This window comes from Macrotis lagotis, chromosome X, assembly GCF_037893015.1.
Source record: "Macrotis lagotis isolate mMagLag1 chromosome X, bilby.v1.9.chrom.fasta, whole genome shotgun sequence".
NCBI classification, from domain to species: domain Eukaryota; kingdom Metazoa; phylum Chordata; class Mammalia; order Peramelemorphia; family Peramelidae; genus Macrotis; species Macrotis lagotis.
The window spans coordinates 312,293,343-312,314,261 of record NC_133666.1 but is presented as its reverse complement, the minus strand read 5'-3'; the positions used below and the strand labels follow the sequence as shown (position 1 = coordinate 312,314,261).

The 20,919-nt window shown below is 36.7% G+C and overlaps 1 protein-coding gene across 2 annotated transcripts in view; it reads left to right on the top strand.

Moving 5' to 3' along the window:
• SLC14A2 (solute carrier family 14 member 2) overlaps positions 1-20,919 on the top strand; it is a 68,575-nt gene that overhangs the window by 8,495 nt on the left and 39,161 nt on the right. For both annotated transcript variants that reach the window (XM_074202343.1, XM_074202344.1), the window contains exons 4-9: positions 2,212-2,340; positions 7,737-7,929; positions 11,972-12,119; positions 13,063-13,197; positions 15,120-15,169; positions 16,393-16,567. In XM_074202343.1, coding sequence (XP_074058444.1) covers positions 2,212-2,340; positions 7,737-7,929; positions 11,972-12,119; positions 13,063-13,197; positions 15,120-15,169; positions 16,393-16,567 — 830 coding nt within the window. The remainder of the gene's footprint in view (positions 1-2,211; positions 2,341-7,736; positions 7,930-11,971; positions 12,120-13,062; positions 13,198-15,119; positions 15,170-16,392; positions 16,568-20,919) is intronic.

Sequence of the window (20,919 nt, the reverse complement as noted above, 5' to 3'; positions counted from 1 at the left end):
TATATATATATATATATATATATATATATATATATATATATATATTGACAAATAATTGATTTGCCAATAACTAGTCCTATACTAGAAGAAGAAGAACTCTAGAACCCATTTGATAGGTCTAAGGCTATATCTAGATCATTATCAGTAAGCTATGGTCTCATATAATTGAGTCAGATATCCACTCAAATGTTGTCTAGCAAAATCTCAACATGCCAGGTCACTAGACCACATTTTCCATTCATCCACTGAAGGCCCATCTGAAAAATCAGAAGTGTTGGGTTCTCCGAGGCCCAATGGCCCAATGACTCATTTCCTTCTGGTGAAGTCACCATCAAACTCACCTCCCAAACACTCTTCACTCACACCTCTCAATAGATCTCTAGGAATAGCAAGTACTTTTGAGGGAAGAGATTCTATGGAATTGGAATTACAGGGTCAAGAATATTATGAGTAATATGGAAGTGGAATTAGAAGTCCAACAATAACAATAAAAACATCTGCAAGTATGTAATTTGGATGGAGTTATTTTCAACATCTGACATTTTTGTATAAATATTGTGTAGCATTTTTCCTGGACCAATATCTGTCCGAGGACAGCCCTTCCCAGAGTTTCTAGGATAATTAAGAATATAGTTGGGGGGGGGGAGTTAAAGGAGATAGGTAGAAAAATATGAGACTAAAATCTCACAAAAATGAATGTTGAATACTATCTTGACATAACTGAAAAAATAAAATTTAAATTAAAGATGCAAGAGTTGTCTTAACAATTAAAAAAAGAATATTGTCTGAGTAAAAAATGGGATTCCTCAAACTGACATAAATAGACAATAGATTCAGATTTAGAAAGGGAAAGGGAATAAAAAATTATTAATTATGTATTATATCCAGGATCTATGCTAAACACTTTAAAAATATCTCATTTGATCCTCACAACAAACATTGGAAGTAGGTTCTATTATTTCCCCATTTTACTGTTAAGAAAACTCAGGCAGGTTAAGTGACTTGCCCAGGGTCACCCAGCTGGTAGTTTTCTGAGACTAGATTTGATCTCAGATATTCTTAACTCCCAGCCTGGCTCTCTTTCCATTGTATCATTTAGCATTTGGTAGATTAGTCTCTATCAAACCTCTGTCCCTTTTTTCCCAGCATAATATTGGGGTGTATGTATTTATATGTATAAACATTTGTTGTATGTATGACTTTATCCATATGAATGCTGGGAAGAAAAGGTGCAAATAACCCTCACTCTTCCAACAATCCAAATTAATTTGGGGACATATTCATCCTCTGAGCTAAGACTTGGTGTTCCTATACTGGAAACATAGTATCAAAATGGAAGGTACTTGAGGGTGAGAGGAAGACAAGCAGACAATACAGAAAAAAAGCAAACCCATAATAAACCAGAATTGGCTGTATGTTAAAGAGATAGAACCCTAGACATGGAACAAGGAAGTGAGCAAGTCATTTTACCTTTGCCTCAATTTCTTTACCTGTAAAATAGAGTGACCACCTCCCAGGGTTGTTGTGAGGATCAAACGTGGTAATTGCAAAACACTGTACACAAAGTCTGGCTTCAATTATATAGTAAACATTATATAAATGTTAGCTATTATTATGTAGAAGAAAGATGGGTGCTCTGGGCATTTTTTGGAATGACTCAGTTGAGTCATTTTACTCGTCTAACAAAATCAGATGACTCTGATAACGATGGAAAATAAAATTAAACATGTAAAAGTTCTATGAATTCAAGTAGTAATTATTTTCATCATCGGTAATCATGCTGAAATCTGTACTGTAGGGGTAGTGAAAACCAGAAAGTTAAAGAACTATTTGGAATAATACAATAATACAATTCAACAAATATTTATTAAAATGTTTAAAATGAAAGCAAGAATAATCAATATTAGGCAGACAGATGGGAAAGAAAGATCCTACTGGATCCAATTTCAAGGTTAGGAAGGTGCGGGGACCTGCTTTAAGGAAGACAATGTAAGTTCAAAGCCAGCTTCTGAGAGCTAACTAATTGTGTGACCTGGGACAAGTCTGACTCAGGTTCCTCATCTATAAAATGGAAATAATAATACCACCCACTTCCTAGGGTTGCTGCAAGGAGAAAATGAGATATTTGTGAAGTACTTTGTAAAATTTTAAAGCGCTTTGTAAAGCTAACTATTATTAGTGGTTTTAGTATTATTATCATTTGTCCCAAAGGTCTGCCATTGCCTCAGGACTACATGGGTATAATGGTATCCTCGTGGGACTACTGATGGCTGTCTTCTCAGAGAAACTAGACTACTACTGGTGGCTTCTATTTCCAGTTACCTTTACCTCCATGACATGGTAAGGAAAATTCATACCCTTAAACCCATATATCTCCCCTAAGACCTAAGCTAAAGAATCTTAACCTGTCCTAAGCAAGGGAGTCCTTGCTTAGGTCTTCAACCCTATGAGTATAAGGCCAACAGTATATGCCAGTAATTAGGGACAAATAAGGGAGAAAGGGCACACTATGATAAAAAATGGTAACTAAGGCACTATTCCAAGGTCAAGTCAAAGAATACAATAAAGCAAACTCAGGGGATGAGATAACAACATGAAAAGAATACCAGAATAGAAGACAGTCTGGAGGCAGTCAAGACCATCTAATATGAGGTATTAGTGATTTGTCTCATATACATTTTCTACTTGAAATAGCTTCACTATATGAGTAAGGTATAGTACGTACATCCACCTCCCTCAATTCTACTTCTTACAACAATACTATTCATATCCTCAGGATATCCAAGGACTCGGGGCTTACCCAAACCAGAATCTATCCAGGATGCTAAACCTCCAAAAGAGTAGCTCTATGTCTTTAGCTAATCCTCTCCAACCAGAATTACTCTAGTAAAACCTTCCTGATATATTCATAATATAAGTCATATCTGGATATCTTAAATGAGGTAATAGACGCAATATTCAAGACAGCAAATGTATAATATATATATATGTAATATAAATGTATATAAAAGATATAAAAGACTTATTGGAGCTTATAATGAGATATAGGAGAACAGTAGAAAAGTTCTGGATTTCATGTTAAGGGTCATCAGTTTAAATGCTGCCTCTTGCATTTGTTACTTATTGTGACCTTGAGGTAAGTACATGGTTCTGAAGTCAGGGAGATCTGAGTTCAAATCAGATCTCAAACACATTAGCTACATGACCCTAGACAAGTCATTTAACCTCTACCTGCCTCATTTTCCTCAACTGTAAAATTGGAATACTAATACTATCTCTCAGGATCATCATGAGGATCAAAGCAGAGAATATTTTTAAAGCATGTAGCACAGTTCCCAGCCCGTTGTAAGAGTTAAATAAATGTTTATTCACTTTCCCCTTCCCCTAATAATCTCTAAAGACTCTCTCACTGCCTTGCTATGTGACCTTAGACAGGGCTGACTTGACTGTCTTTTAGTTGCCTCACATTTACAAGGGGGATTATGATAGTCGAGCTTTGCATAACTCACAGAATTGTTGTAATACTGAAGAAAAGAAAAAAGAGATGTCACATGTATAGAAGTTCTTGAAATTCTTGGACTTATAAACAAAAGATATTAGTTTTGTCATCACTATTAATTATTCCTAAAGTCTGTCTCCTTTGGAACTAGTGAAAATGAGGACTTTGAAAACTACCTCATAGTCAGGACATAGATTCTTTGGAGCAATTTAATTCCACAAACATTTTTTAAGAATTTAAGGGCTTTCTATATCAGAACACTTTCTGTCAGGGGGAGGGGAGAGTGGAGAGAGAAGGGAGAGAGGAACAAGAATTGTAAAACTCAAAACTTGCCAAAAAAAAAAAAAGATTGGTAAAAACTATCATTGTATATATTTGGAAAAACAAATAAAATATTTATATTTTAAAGAAAAAAACTTAAGGACTTTGCAAATATAATCTCATTTGATCCTCATAACAACCCTGAAAGTAGGTGTTGTTATTATCCCCATTTGACAAATGAATCTGAAGTAGACAGAAGTTAAGTGTCCAGGGTCACACTGTTGGTAAATGTCTGAGGTTGGATTTGATCTCAGATCTTCCTGGCCAAGGCACTTTGTCTGTCTTATTGACCTTGTTTGAAGTCTAGTAAGACTACTAATTTAGGCTACCTACAGTACCTAATAAACTACTAGACCTAAAGTAAATCTTCAATACATCTTTATTGGTTAATTGATATACTGTTGTTGTTGTTCAGTCGTTTCAGTCATGTCCATCTCTTCATGACCCCTTCTGGAATTTTCTTGGCAAAGATACTAAAGTGGTTTACCATTTCCTTCCCTGACTCATTTTACAGATGAGGAAACTGAGACAAACGGGGTTAAGTGATTTGTCCAGGGTCACAACAGCTGGCAAGTATATAAGGTCAAATTTGAACTCAGATCTTCCTGTTTCCAGGTCTGGCATTCTATCCACTTTGCCACCTAGCTGCCCAAATTGATAAACTATGGAGAGTTACTAACCCCAGAATAATTGGGAGATTCCCTATATCTAGGCAGGAACAAAATGAAGACAAGAGAATAAGAGATCATTAGACTCAAAAAAGTCTTCAGATATTATCTAAGTCCCACTCATCTGGTCAGAAAAGGGCACAGGTCAAGTTATGATCCAAAAGGATAACCAGAATCTCTACCAATGTCAAGCCAAGGAGTTGGATTAATCATTGGATTTAACAAATTCAGAACATGAGATAAAATCATGAAAAAAAAAGACCAGAACAGTAGTCCAAAGTCTGAAAGGAGGTCATTTTACAGATAGGGACTTAAACCCAGAGAAGGGAAGTCATTCACCCTGGCCACAAAGCTACTTAGGGAAAAACTGAAGCTAGAAAATTCATATCTCCTGGTCTAGTGTTTGCCTTTTATCAGCACATTGTCCCTACTCCCAGTCAGTTCCAAAAAAGAATAATTTATGTTTCACATCTCCAAAAAGGAAATCTCTTTTATTTCCATCTTGTGAAGCTTTTTAAAACAAATTGGCTTAAGTTGACTTGAATAGCATTTAATAATTGCCCAGAAGCACCTCCAAATATGTTATAACATTTAATATCCTGAGTTAATTACTTTGCCTTTCAAAGCTTTCTTATCCTGCTCAGAAAAAAAAAATAGGTGAAGCACTTATCTCTGTGGGAATTTTCTTAAGGATTTCACCTTCAAGCGTATGAAAAAAAAGAGGACATGTGTAAATCTAAATGTTTGTACATGAAGAAAATAGATGTAAATTGACCATACCATTAGTACCAGACCCATAAAAAAATTACGATGTTTTCAAATTTTGTCTTCCATGTTTCCCCAAATCTCCTTCTTAAGTATTTCCTCTCCCTCAAATATCAGTGTTTTTAGGATGCCCTTTATCCCTCCTGTTAGAAAAGAAAATAATAAAAACAAATCAATTCATACAAAGATACTGAGGACTTCATGCATTATATCTCTAATGGCGGTTTATATTTGAGAAAGGAATATGGAAAACAGGAAAGTTTAATTCAATAAAATAAATTTTACTGGTGAAATTCCAAACACTGGAACAAACTGGTGAGAAAGATTTTTAGAAACCTCAATTTAGTGAAAGACAAAAAAGAAATAGGAAAATTCTTGAGCACTGAGAAAATAGCTGCTAAAGTTCACTCTAAAGTTACTTGTCCTGAGTTTCCTAGGATTCTCTAGTCTAGACAATTGAATATATAAAAAAGTGGTAACATAGTGACCATAGATGAGAAGAGATTTGGGGATAGAAAAATATAAAAATTGGAAACAATTATAAAAACATGGTCTGGAGTCACTTAGTGCATGGGCTGAAAGTCTAATATGCTTCAATAGCCCTGAGAGCATTGTTGTGTTCTTTACTATAACAAAAGGTCGAATTTTATCTGTGTGGGCCTTCCCTTCTCAGATGAAGATCACAAGCCCTTCATAAGCAATTTTATGGATTTCTGGCATCAAAGTAAATACATTAATTAATTAATTATTAAATATTAGTATTATTTACATTATATCTCTACTAATTATTAAATATTAATAATAATATATTAACTAATAGTTAACTAGTATAGTTGGAGATAAATATCTCTAAATATAGCTAAGCTTGTTCTTGGATGATAGATTAAATCCTGCATTTAAGTCAAGTTTGGTAAACCTTTCTGAGCTTGGATGAGCCCACCAGTTTACATTCCACTTGCACAGTCTTTGAGAATTCAAACTAGTTTGTTCTAGCCAGATTTTTTGGATGACTATTGAATACAGGAGGTACACATATGTTGTTGAGTCATTTCAGTTTTGTGGTTTTCTTTTATTGTTTTGTTTTGTTTTGCAAAGCAATGGGATTAAGTGACTTGCCCAAGATAATTATTAAGTGTTTGAGGACAAATTTGAACTCAAGTCTTCCTGACTCCAGGGCCGGTGCCCTGTCCACTTTGCTACCTAGCTGCCCCTTTTGGGGGGATTTTCTTAGCAAAGATACAGGAGTGATTTGTCATTCCCTTCTCCAGCTCATTTTACAGATGAGGAAACTAGGCATACTGAGTTAAGGGATTTATCTAGGGTCACACAGCTTATAAATGTCTAAGACCAGAATTGAACTCATGAAGATGAATTAGTCTCCTGTATTCCAAGCCCAGAGCTTTGTGTACTATTGCATCACCTAGCGGTATATAAAGGTGAACAACTAGAGGCTGTTTTTTTCTTTCTTATACTTGCTACTCATTTCCTAGAACTAATCAAAGACACTGAGTAGAAACAAACCAGAATCAATATTTATCATCCCTTCTGGAAAGAGATAGCAGAGGACTTCACATTATTGAGGCAGGTAGATGGCACCATGGATAGGTTAGACCTGAAATCAGAAAGACCTAAGTTAAATTCTAGACTTGTACCTTCACTAACTGTGTGACCCTGGGCAAGTCACTTAACCTCTACTCACCTTAGTTTCCTCAGCTATAAAATGGGGATCTTGTGAGGATCAAATACAGCCTCATTTCTAAAATAGGCATATGAATAGCACTTATACGTCCAGTAATGTTGTGAGGATCAAATAAGATAATAATTATAAACCAAATACCACAACCCCTAGCACAAGGTAAGAACTATATAAATATTTTAAAATCATAATAAATGATATTTGTTTATCATAAAGAAACAATATCTATAACTTCCTGTCCTGCATTACATCAGAATGCAGGAGTTCTTGTTTCCTATGAAAAAAAGTTATATTCAACATCTTCGGTTTAAGAAAAAAATGTTTCCATCTGAGATGGCTGTATGAGAAGGAAATCGCAAACCACTCCAGTATCTCTGAAAAGAAAACTCCCAATAATATCAACAAACAGTCGAACACAACTGAAATGACTGAACCACAAACAACAGAACATAAAAGGATAGGATGGAGATAAAGGTAAGTTTATTTAGAGAATATTTGGTGATGAGGCAATGAAGTACAGCAGTTAAGAACATTATGTTGAATTAGAAGGTTCAGGTTTGAATCCAGTCTCGAACATGTAATAGCTATGTGACCATGGCTAAAGGACAATCTTTCTGATCCTCAGCTTCCTTATCTGTAAAATAAGGACAATAATAACTAAATCTCATAAAATTTCTGTGAAGAAAATAATTAATAAACTTTAAAACACTCAAGAAATGTGAGTTATCATGTATTTGCATGTGACCTCAATAATTCATGAAATGACTGTTTTGTTTTGCTGCTCCAGTCCAGTTCTTTCCAGTGCTTTGAGTTCTGTCTTCAGTAAATGGGACCTCCCTGTCTTCACACTCCCATTCAACATTGCAGTATCACTGTACATGGCAGCCACAGGCCATTACAACCTCTTCTTCCCCACAACACTGGTGCAACCCATCAACTCAGCACCCAACATCACCTGGTCTGAGATTGAAGTGCCTCTGGTGAGTCTTTCCAAGATTACTTGATGTTCCCTAACCTCTCAGTATTGTGACTGATATCATCTCTCCATCTTATGTTGTTCTAAGCCAGAAACATATTTCACAACTACCATCCTCTCCCTAAACTCTCTTATTTTGATAATGAATTTTCACATGCTAATTTGTATATAATATATATATATACCTACATACAATCATGCTTGTGTGTCAGCATTTTGTATACATGTGCATATTGGCATGTACACATGTGTGTCTATAGATATGTGTCAATATCTACATTGTATATATAGATGTGTAAATATAAAAAACATCTAATTTGTATAATAAACAATATATATCATAAATTTATTCATTATTATATTAGAATGTGTATTTATGTGAATTAGACCTTTTATATAATATATACATATATATGTGTAATAATATGTAATAAATACACATATCTATATATGCTTTAGATTTTATTCCTTGCTAAAATGTGATCTCCTTGAAAGCAGACTGCTTAACTTTCGTTTTAACACTTAGCATCAACTGTGATGATCACTGACAAACAGTAAGTGTTTATTAAAAACTTGTTAATTCATTAAATGATCAAAGTGAGATAAATTAAATGATCAAGGTGAGATTTACTATCAATGATGATTAAGTTAACTAATTCACTCAAGAGAAGAATGTGCCCAACCCTGGTCTAGATAGTAGAGAATCTTTGGAAGTACTGAAGAAATAGAAGTTATATTTGCTACTCTCAACTTACAACCTACTTTATCCACATTTACCTGTGATGGAGTTGGAAAAGCTGAACATTCCAGCATGCAAAGGGGCATTATGCCTTGTGAACTAAAACTTTAATTGTTGAGGTGGAGTGCAGGATCAGAGTGGTCAGTGAAAAGGAATAGATGTCTCTTTGTGAGTCCACTAATTGCTGGAAGTTGTCTATTCAAACGAAGTCCTGTACTTCCCACCCAAACCCGGGGTCAAAATGAGGAAAGTTGCAAGTCATCTCCATCATTTTAGAGCCATAGCTCTCTCACTTAATCCTTCAGTTACCAGATCTGCATTGCTAGGTTAGGTAGTAAAATGCAACCAATAGCCACTGCTTTCTCTCTACCAGATAATTTGGGCTCTGAACTAACAAGGAAGCAGTATTGTGTGATGTTAAAAAAAAAATTACTAGAATCAACCCCAGAAATCCTAGATTTTAAGTATTGATTTTTATTCCCTACCTGCACAGGGAAAATCTCTTTGTCTCTCTTCACTGATTTCTGTTTCTATAAGATGAGTGGATTGGTTTAGGTGAGAACCAGGGTTCTATCAGGGTAATGTCATTTTTCTGCACTTTCTTTCTAAAATAAAGGTGGAACTTGCTAAGGTACTTGCTTTGTTTTTTTGTTGTTCTGTTTTTCATCTTTCTTAAGCTGAAAATTTGTGGTGGGTTAGACATAGAGGGAAGGATGATTTTGGAAAGTCAGTTGTGTTCAGTAAATTTCCAAGACACACCTGGCTGCCCTTCATATCAGGGTCTCAGGGGTACCAGGCTGAGAAGAACAGCCCCCTGATACAGCTGACCAGGCTGAAATATGAATTACAATAGAAGTAGCAAATACAGGCTCTGTTCCAAAGCAACTTGTCCTCTCATTCCTCTCATTCTTGCCTGCTTGGGCTTAAAATCTCATAAAAAACAAAACCCTCCATTTTCAGTTCAAGAAATGGATTTTGGTTTCTTGGACATTGGCAAGGTGTTAGGAGCATGGGATATTGATTGAGTAGATTTCCAGACTATTCCTCGGACCTAAGCCGAGTTCCTCATTATTATAGTGTTTTCTTGGTGCCAGGAAATGGTGTTGGAAAACTCCCTAGACCAGACTTGCCAGCTAGCACAGCCCCTTTCAATAGAAACCCTAAAAGAAATTAGAGAGGCCCCTAATGAAAATCAGACTTTGGCTCCAAGGGAATCATATGACCAACTTATACAGGCTGTAGCCAAAGGTCAGTAAATACTTGTTCAGCCCTTCCAATCATATTGCCCATCTTTTCTCTTCACTCACTTTGTTACAACCAAATTGCCCTTTTTGTTGTTTTCACACTTATACACTATTTCCTGTACATGTGCAAGGTGCCCAAGTTTAGAATGCCCTCGCTCCTCAGCTCCTTAAAAGTCTCTAGTATCATTCAAACCACATTATTTAAAATGTCTATACAATTTTGTATTAGGAACTCTAAGAGGGAGGAAAAACAGAAGGAAAGAAAAGAGTAGACCCACTGTCCTTGTTCTGAGAGAGTTTCCAATCTGATTGTGGGAGGAAGAGCAGCACTCACAGATGCTTATAGGAAGGTTACCTTAAAGGTCACCTTGCCCAAATGTCTCATTTTACAGATGAGAAAGTCAATGTTCACATAGGAGAAGTGTCTCCCTGGGTCACTCACCTAGTTGGAGGCGGAATTAGAATAAAAACCCAGATCTCAGAAATTCCCAGTGCATTGACTTCTCCATAATACCATGCTCATTTTTGTTGAGTGAGGATAGATTGCAAAGACAAATATTCTTCAGTCTAGAAAGTAAGCTTTGAGTGTATATAACTGAAGTTTCTAACTTTATAAAGTTGATGGGAGATAAATCAGAATTCTTCAAGAAATAACAAGAAAGCAAGATAAATAAAGTTACAGATTCTAATTCCTGTAGAAGCCCCAGCAATGGGGTAGCATATGTATGTATGTACATACATATGTGAATATGCTAGTTATTCATATTCAGAACCAAAACATAAAGAAAATTATGTCTTAATTATTTAGAGCAGAATATACAGTATGTCTTGTTTTCCAATAGATTGTAGGATTCTTAAGTGCAAAGGTTATTTCAAAAAGTGTGAATTCCCCATCAATGAGAACTTTCAAGAAGATGGTAGATGATAATGTAGATGCTGTTGAGAGGATGGTTCTTAGATACAAAATTGGACTAGATTCTTCAATCTCAAGTTCTACTCCAATTCTGATATTTTGCATTGTTAATTCTTTCCTTAAAATATCACTTTTGGGCAGCTAGATGGTGCAGTGGATAGAGCATCAGCCCTGGAATCAGGAGGACCTGAGTTCAAATTAGACCTCAGACACTTAATAATTACCTGTGTGACTTTGGGCAATTCACTTAACTCCATTGCCTTAAATAAATAAAAATGTTTAAAAGCATCTTTCATTCATTTCTTTGATCCCTAGATTCCATCATACCATGCTCCTTGCTACACTCTTTCTATCATCCTCTGATGTTTCATATATTTCCTCCCTAATAAGTCTGTAAGCTCTGTGAGGGCAAGAAGGAAGTCCTCCCCTCTTATATTCCTCATAGAATCCAGAAGAGGACTAGCCAAATAATAGTAACCACTCAATAAATTATGTTTGATGGTTAATTGTGGCTCAGATGAGAAACTGAAAGGGAAAGTCAACTCATTAGGACAATGATTAGGCATTTACTATGTGCCACAGAGTCTATTCAGCTCTGAAGATAGAAGGGAAAAAGAAGAAAGAAATGAAACTGGCAAAATAATCCCTGCTTCACTGAGACTTGGGTTCAGGCTCTTACACTGCTACCAGCTATGCATCTTTGGAAAAAAATCATTTCATCTCAGCTTCCTCCCCCTTTATAATAAAGTGGTTGGATTAGATGATCTCAAAATTCCCATCTAACCCTAATGACTCTCCAGTTTTCAAGGGGAGATTCTTCAGTGCTTTAGAAGCCCTATCATACTATTATTGGGTTGAGCTTTCTCTATCAAAATGAAAGACCCACAGGTCTTGGAAATTTGTTTTTCTTAAGCCCCCCTGCTTAGGTCAGTTGCCCAAGATTTATACTTGAGATATGGGAATTCCTAACTGCTGGCAGAGAGAAGAGCCATTTGTTCTTGTTCGCAAACTTTTCTTTCCCACAAGTAGGGGCCCAAAATGGCCATCCTGTTCCATTTCATTACCTGCTCAAGGTGTGGTCCCAAACAGTACATGGGTGCATTTATTCATGCTCCGTGGTGACCTGCCCTCGTTTCTGTTGATTTTGTAGCTCTTACAAGCCATTCCCGTTGGAGTGGGTCAGGTGTACGGCTGCAGCAACCCCTGGACTGGTGGCATTTTCCTGGTGGCCCTGTTTATTTCCTCACCACTTATTTGTCTCCATGCAGCAATTGGCTCAGCTGTGGGCATGCTAGCAGGTAGGGGGAATCTACTTTGCTACATCTTCATGGAATTACGTTTACAGAGGGTTGCTGCTACTTCTCATTCCAGTTCTCTGAAGAATTGCCTTTAAAATCATGGGTGAGGTTGCCATTAATTTTCTGAATTGAGTGACCAGTAGGTGCATGTTAGGTACTGCAGAAGAATGAAGAATTAAATGAAGATAGAAGAAACCAGCACTCAGTGTTGGGGAGACAAAGTATACATACAAATACATGGGAGGAAAAAAAAGACTTGGAGACTTACAAAGCTTTGCATCAGCAAATTTAGTGCACATGGAACACATAAATGTGTAAAGGAAACTGATGGACAGGAAGGAGAATAAATCTAAAAGGCTTCCTGGAGAGTGGAGTTTTAACCTGAGTTTTAAAAATGGATAGAGATTTGCAGAAGAAAGCAAAGTATTATAGGTAGGGAAGTGGTTAATATCAATAACGATAATCCCAAATTTGAATTTGGTTCCAATAGGAAGAGCTTTGATCCAAGTTGTTTTCCTAGAAAAGATGAATTGCTGTGTGACCAATAAATGGCCACTGGGTCCAGATGACTATGAAGGAGAAAGTGAGGCTGATGACTCAGCACAGCACCCCCTCCCTCAAATCCAATTCATGTGTTTGTCATGGCATCACCTCCCTGATGTCCTGTCTTCTTCGAAAATGAAGGAGAAATTTTAAATGAGGATCATTGAGTAAATGGTGCATGGGGTCAAGGGAGGAAGAAAATTCTTTTGACTTCTCTAATTTCTGGGTTCTTAGGTTGGAATGGTATTTGAAGTTGTTCCTGTAACTGTTGAGGCGGTAGGGAAGAGGAGGTGAATGTGACAGTCACTCTCCTGAAGTTCCTCCTGATACCCAGGACTAGGCAAGGTCAAATCTCTGGGATTCAGGACCTGTTGAAAAAAAATCCCATTTTGTTCTACAGCCCTGACAGTGGCCACACCCTTTGCAAGCATCTACATGGGCCTGTGGAGCTACAACTGCGTCCTCTCTTGTGTTGCCATCGGCGGCATGTTCTATGCTCTCACCTGGCAGACTCATCTCTTGGCACTCATCTGTGGTAGGTATTCGAGGAGCCCAGAGCCAAGGGCATCCTAGTTATTTTTTTCTTAGTCACAAAATGCATGTATAGGATCATAGATTTATTTAAAGGATGCAAGAGTCATAGAGTACATCCAGTCCAACTCCCTCATTTTATAGATGAGATCCAGAGAAGTCACACTAATCCCCTGAATGACTCTGGGGTAATCACTTCAGCTCTGGGAATCTTGGTTTTCCCATTTGACAAACAGAGTTAATACCTCCCCCAATCTGCCCCCCAAAGAAATAATAGAGATAAACAAGGACACATATTTGAAAGCCCATTGAAAACATTACCAGCAATAACAATGATTAAGGCTTTACTCCAAAGGAACTTTGACTCAAGCTTAGATCCATACAGAGCAGAGAAGGTGCACTGAAAAATATTCAGTAGGCTACAAATATATATTGAATATTTATCGTGTGCTAGGTCCTCTAGGAGATACAGAAAAGAGAAGACTTAGAGCTGGAAAGGACCATCTGGACTAAATCACCCAGCAGGTGGTGGATTAGGGCATCAGGGCTAGAGTCAGGGAAACCTAAGTTCAAATCCAGCCTCAGACACTTACTAGCTGTGGTATCCTCTCACTGCCTCTGCTTCCTCATCTCTAAAGTAAGGATAATAGCAGCAATACTTCTCAGGATTGTTATGAAAACCAAATAAGATAATATTTGCAAAGCACTTAGCACTAAGGGGAAGGTCACTGCCTTAACCAAACAATCAAGCTACACCTAGTTAGGAGCACTTTCTCCATACCTAGCCACATGTGAGGGAATGGATGTAGATAACAGAGCACAAGGCATAGTTTCTGTCCTCAAGAGTTTATAATCTAATTGGGGAGACAAGATATAAAAAGAGGAAAAAACAAGAACTAACAACAAAAGGCAGGCTATGATCTGTATCAGGGAAGGGATGAGCATTTATTCAGTTCCTATTGTGTATTAAGCACTACATTAAAAACTTTACAAATATTATCTCACCTGGTCCTCACAACAACTCGGGGTGGGGGCAGGGTGGGCAAGTATGATTATTATCCCCAATTTGTGGTTGAGGAAACTTTTGAAGCAGACAGAGATTACATGACTTGCCATGGGTCATACAGTTGATAACGTTTGTCCTTTGTTCTTGACTAAGACCACGAAATCAAGGAGAAGATGACATGACAAACCTATGAAGTTATTTTGAATGAGGGGGTGCTATACTAAGTCACCAGCCTCACTTTCTCCTCCGGAGCCATCTGGGGCCAGTGGTCAGATATGAGTCAGGATAACTAGAGATGACCCTGGATGTGAAGCAATCAGGGTTACATGACTTGCCCAAGGTCACACCACTTATATTTTTCTGAGGCTAAATTTGAACTCAGATCCTCCTGACTTCAGGTCTTGAGGTATCCACTTTACTACCTACCTGCCTGAAAGTAATTATAAGAATAGTTTCTTGGTTTTCTAACACCTTACTCACAAAAACCCTGTGTCCTATGTAGTCAATACAAATTATTATTATTATTATTATTATATCCATTTTATAGGTGAGGGTCAGGTAGGTTAGTTAATTTGTAAATGGCGAGTATTACAAATCATAAGTACAGAAGAAAGGCAATCCTGCCTCTAAGACTTGCTGCCTATTTGATATTTAACAATGTGGGCCTCAGATTCTTCAACTGTAAAATAAGAGGCTTGCAACAAAGAGCCCCTGAGGTCTCTAAGATTTTCAAATCCATTATTGACAAGTGTTGAAAAAAAAAGTGCATTAAGGCAAAGGTTTCAAGTCTATGTGTATATGTTAAGGGAGGGGGCCAGTGCTGCCCTTCCCTGAATCCATCCTGTGGGAAGGAGGCTATGGATAAATGGCTCTCCCACCAAAGACTTCCTCCCTCTTACTGATTCATCTTCTCTTCCCAGCATTATTCTGTGCCTACATGGGAGCAGCTCTTGCCAACATGATGTCAGTGGTAAGTCTGGAATTCCCTGGGTAGAAACCTAGAGTGTACGAGAGACATTCAGTACATTGGGGGAGACCTCTCTGGCAGTCTATGATGGTCTAGGCAACCTCATGTCATTCAATGTAGGATGCAGAAAATTGAGGGTTAGTGAGAAGCTGATGGGTTCCTGTGTCTGCCTCTGTGTATTTGTATCTATGGGGATGTTTTATATGGATGTACATATGTGAGTCTAGGTGTGCATATTTCTGTATGTGTGTCTATGTGTATATTTATGTGGGTACAAAATATAGGCATATATTTATGTGGGATATATACATCTATACATATGTCTAGGTATGTCTTTATGCATAAGTGCCTGTCTTTATGAGCACATGCATAAAAGTATGTCTTTTATAGGCATGCATGCATATGTACATAGGTATGAGTATATATTTATATGGATATATGTATATACATATGAGTGAATTTGTGGGTACATACTTATAGGTGAATATTTAAATGGGTATTATGCATATGAATTGGTATGTGTTTATAAGAACACATCTGTATGGGAATATGCTTATATAGAATATATACATGTGTACATATGTACAGGTGCTACTCACAGACACATGTGTAGACATATCTATATGAATATATGTGTGTGTTTACATGAGTGTGTATAAATCGATGTTTATATAGGTATGTATGTACGTGTGCGTGTGTATAGAGGATATTTACATGGGTGTGTATTAGTGTGTTTATGTGGGTATGTGTATGTATGCACATGTGTATAGTATATATTTATATAGGTACATAGGTATAGACATCCATATACGTACTTTTAATATTTTGGTTGTATCCATGTTTCTGTTTAAATTTGTAAACATGAAGCATATCTCTCTCTGAAAATGTTTGCATGCATGTACAAGCATATATATGATGTGGTTGGAAGAGAATGGTATGAGAAATATCTCTCTGGAGAGTTTCAATAAAGTACCCTTGAATTCGTTGGACTGAGAAATTCTGGGAAGCAAATGACCCAGGTCACCAAGTTCTTAGCTCTCTTGTTCTTACTAGCCTCCATCCCAATATTGCCCATCTTTCCACTGAGAGGAGAGATTTACTCACTTCTTTCTTTCCTCCTGTCCTTCCCAAGGGTCCACTATGAATAGGCAACCAGCCCATGGTCCCCCTTCCCATCAAAAAGATAAAAGTGTGTTAGCCCCCTAACCTAATATGCTTCTTTTCAGGTTGGCTTGCCTCCTGGCACCTGGCCCTTTTGTCTCTCAACCCTCATTTTCCTGCTTCTGACAACCAACAACCCTGCCATCTACAAACTGCCGCTAAGCAAAGTCACATACCCAGAAGCCAACCGCATCTACTACCTGACAGTGAGAAGCATGGAAGAAGAGAAACGCCCCACGGGTGACTAGCCAGGGCCCCATCTAAAAGAAAAAAATGTTATGTTTTTGTATATTCTTATGTCTTGTCAAACACATATAAGTCAACTATTGCATCCCATGATACTAACCTCCCTTACCATCTCACACTTTTGTAACCCCACCACCACCAGAAAAAAATCATAATTCACTTTTCATTGATGATGATTTTTCCTATTTCTTTCCCTTAATTCCCTAAAGCCATTCATCATCCTATATTAGTGAAAGCTAGTAATGAGCTTGCTGTAGTTAAAATTAAGGAGGGCATTTAAAAGTCCATTGACTTAAAACAGAGGCATTATTTAGTCTCTGGCAAGGTGATTAAGACATAATCCTATTGGAGTATTTAACCAGATAGTAAATGCCTAAAAATAAAGCTTGATTCTCTACCTATATGAAATCACTAGGGAGTCAGTAGTGCACATGTATAAATCAAGCTAGAAATCAAATATGTGAATTTCAGAAAAGGTTTCCCATTGATTCACGTTTTAAGTCAGAACTAGTGATTTTGCCCAGCAGATCTGAACCAGGAAAAGAGTCTACAAAATTCAAGTGATTATATATACATAATTGTATGTATTCATATATATATATATATATATATATATATATGTATGTATGTATATGTGTATGTATATGTATATGTATATGTATATGTATATGTATATGTATATGTATATGTATATGTATATGTATAGATTTTTTAAAGAGATGAGCATTAAAGGTCAGCATATTCTCAGTAGCCAGGAAGAATGCTCAGCAAATTCAGGATCCTGCTTATGTATCTACTGGGGTTGTTAATTTTTGGTTAGCTTAAGTCAAATGCTTGAGTGTAGTTTGTCAGTCTAGGAAGTTGTAGACTGATTCTGATATGAAAAATTCAAAATGAGTTGTTGAAACTCCCATTTTAATCAAAGGCTATTAGGGATTGACTAAAGAGAGAGCATCTCATTTATAACTAAGGAGTAATCCAGGGAAGTGTACTAGATATGGATCAGAGAGCCTAGACTGAAACCTTAGCTCTGCTACTTATTTCCTGTGTGACATGAGGCAAGACATTACCTCTCTGGGTCTCAGTTTCCTCAATTTTAACATGAAGGAATTGGAGAAGATAATCTCTCAAGTGCCTACTAACTCAAAATCCATGATCTTTGTGTTAACAGTAAACCCTCATTCATTAGTTTTTATAATTGTCTTTCCCAGTCATTAATCTAAATACAATCTTTACTTACACATACACAAGGTGCAATGAAGGGAATCCAGGCAGGGCTCATCCTATGGTTCCAACATATGGGTCTGCAAGTCTGGTATCCATAACAATAAGTCCCAATTTTAACTAATAGGGCAAAAAAAGAATTAAAAGTGTCACATTTGGGGTAAATGAATAGACACTCTTAAGAAATGGGGCAAAAATAATGGGATTAGAGTTTTCATCCCAACAGGAGTTCCACATCTCCAGCCATTCAAAATTGCCTAGACTTTTGTGAACTTTAGTTGAATAATGGCTATGCTGCATTGAAAAGATAGATATAGGGAGCAGCTAGGTGGCACAGTAGATAAAGCACCGGCCCTGGAGTCAGGAGTACCTGGGTTCAAATCCAGTCTCAGACACTTGGTAATTACCTAGCTGTGTGGCCTTGGGCAAGCCACTTAACCCCATTTGCCTTGCAAAAACCTAAAAAAAAAAAAAGATAGATATACATATGTATGTGTGTGTATATATATCTATATGAACACAAATATATATATATATATGTATATGAATGTGTGTGTATGCAGAGAACATGACCAACAAAGACCAAAGTCTTTCACTAAAAATTTGCTATATGACCTTAAAAAAATTACTAAATTACTCTGGGGTTCGATTTCCTCATCTATCAAATGATATACTAGCATGTGCCTAACCTGCCTCTCAGTCAAATATTTTCATGATAAATAGATGAAATATTGAATGTAAAAACATTTTTAAAGTGTAAAATACTATGAAGGTGTATTTTATTTTTAACTCCAATATGAATGAGAAAGTTTTAGTACCTAGATCTGTGAATACTTTACTTCAGTCCTGGCCTACAATTAGGTCTAGCCATAAAGAAAGAAACAGAAAGTTAGGGTTGGAAAATCAACATTCTTCTTATTCCCTCATTTACCTTTCTTTAGAGGTTGAGAGAGAAAGAAAGAAGACAGCATGTGTATATATATATATATATATATATATATATATATATATATATATATATATATATATATATAATGATCTCCTAAAATGCCATAAAGGATCATGACTCCTGAACTCAGTGGAGTTCCCAACACCTTGGATGGCCCTCTGCTAAATTGTGAATTTGCCTCCCTTACCAACACCTCTCCTTCATCAGTCCCATCCTTCCCCATGCATCCATTCTGTGTCCCAGACTTGTTCTTGGGTGATTATCAATCATTATTTCATAAGAATTTAAGATGTCAGTTGAAAGAAATATAAGATGTGACCCTTCCAAAGTATATTTGAATTTGGACAGGGGATTCTAGAAGATCTAAAAGCCTTGAAGAAGCAAAGGAATGAAGATATTAGAATAAGATGGGTATTGGGAAACATTTTTATGATAGTAACTCTCTCCAGCACTACTTTAAAATTCAATCCCAAAGACAAAGTCCTTCATCAACCTATTTATTGATTGGAGCATTGACAAGGTTCAACAATCCTTTTCTAGCTGTGAGTCCTCACAGTGTGAAAAACAACTCTACCCCTTCCAGAGCAGACCCAAAACTTTTGCTCTGAGTTGAAAGTTTTCTATTAGTCATGCTTTTTATTAGGTTTCCAGACAAGACAAAATAGTTGAATGTGAAACACTATGTAAACTCCTTTGGAAAAAGTCATGGTCTGCCCTTTCACCCCATTCCCAGCCCTAGATCTTTTTTCATTCTAACTCAATAGCTTGTCTTTTATAAGGCATCATGTCAGATGCCTGTTTTTTATATCGAGTTCCCACTTCAACCTTAGACAGAAACAAGTTTAATTGAGTTAGAAACCCAATTCTTCAGGGAAAGAAAGTCCAGGAAAAAAATGACTGGCAAAACTTTCACATTCAGAAACTTTAAAATATCTCTATATGCCAGGAAGACACATACTGAAGTCAACCATTGGATTCTTCTATGCATGAGGATATTGGTAAGAAAGTTACCTCATCAACTTGTTAGATGGAAAAACAAACTGACTAAGCTGCTGGATTGTTAATTAATGGCTTTGTTTGCCAAAGGAAATATTAGTATAATTTTTAAAAGGTCATCTGGAAAGATAGGATTCCTGTATTCTGGACAATAAAAGGAAAATCATATGACAGCCTCTCTCATATAAGTCAACTTCTTCCCTAAATGCCAGACAAACTCCCCAAAATCTAGTAAACTGGGTAGAGTGAAGAAAAAGGATTTCCTGAGACTGGTAGGGGATTTTCATGACATCATTAAGAATTCACTCCTCTGCATACTGCTATCACTCATCTTCATGGTAGCCTCACTGCCCTCCCATACCTCCAAACAACCTTGGACATTTAGAAGTCATCCTAACTCACTCAGAATCCAGCTTTCAATGGCAATACTATACTGGGGATATCTTCCCCAGAAGGGCATGAAGTATATGGTCAAAGACTGATTTTGGCTTTTCTGAAATAGAATATCAATGGATTAAGCTTTCTAAAGTTCACTTTGTATTTTGATTCACTGAAAACAGCACCTTGGGGAAACCACAGTAAAGAAGAGAACTTAAATCATCTCAAGGCTTTACTAACTGCTTCCCTATCCCACAGCCATCCAAAATTAACAAAACCCATTCAATAATCTTGACTGGACTAACCCATAGAATTGATTGTCCATGTGAAGAGAATAGGCATTCACTTTACATTATTATAAGTACATAGGAATACCTTCTTCTGTTCTAAAATTATCCCAATTTCTCATGAATTCTTTATGATTATAGGCTCGTTCCTTTGACTTCAGGCTTTGTTTCTGATAAGACAAAATATTCCTGGGAAGGGTAATAAATTAGGAATTATGGGTTCTTTATATCTTATAATGAAAGAGTTTATCACGTCTATTCTCAAAAGCTAGCTTTGATGGGGAATACATAGAAAGCATGAAGAAGTTAAAGAACTTAGTTCTGGCTACCTAATTTCAATTGGAACTTATCCAGAGTAGGATGATGAGTATACAGGAAGAAGTGCAATTCTAAGAGAAACCATTCACAGAACTCGGGATGGTTAACCTGGGAAAAAAAGAAAACTAATGGGGAACATGAGTGTATTTAAATGGCTGTTTTCTAGAAGAGGAATTAGTCTCATGTTATGTAGC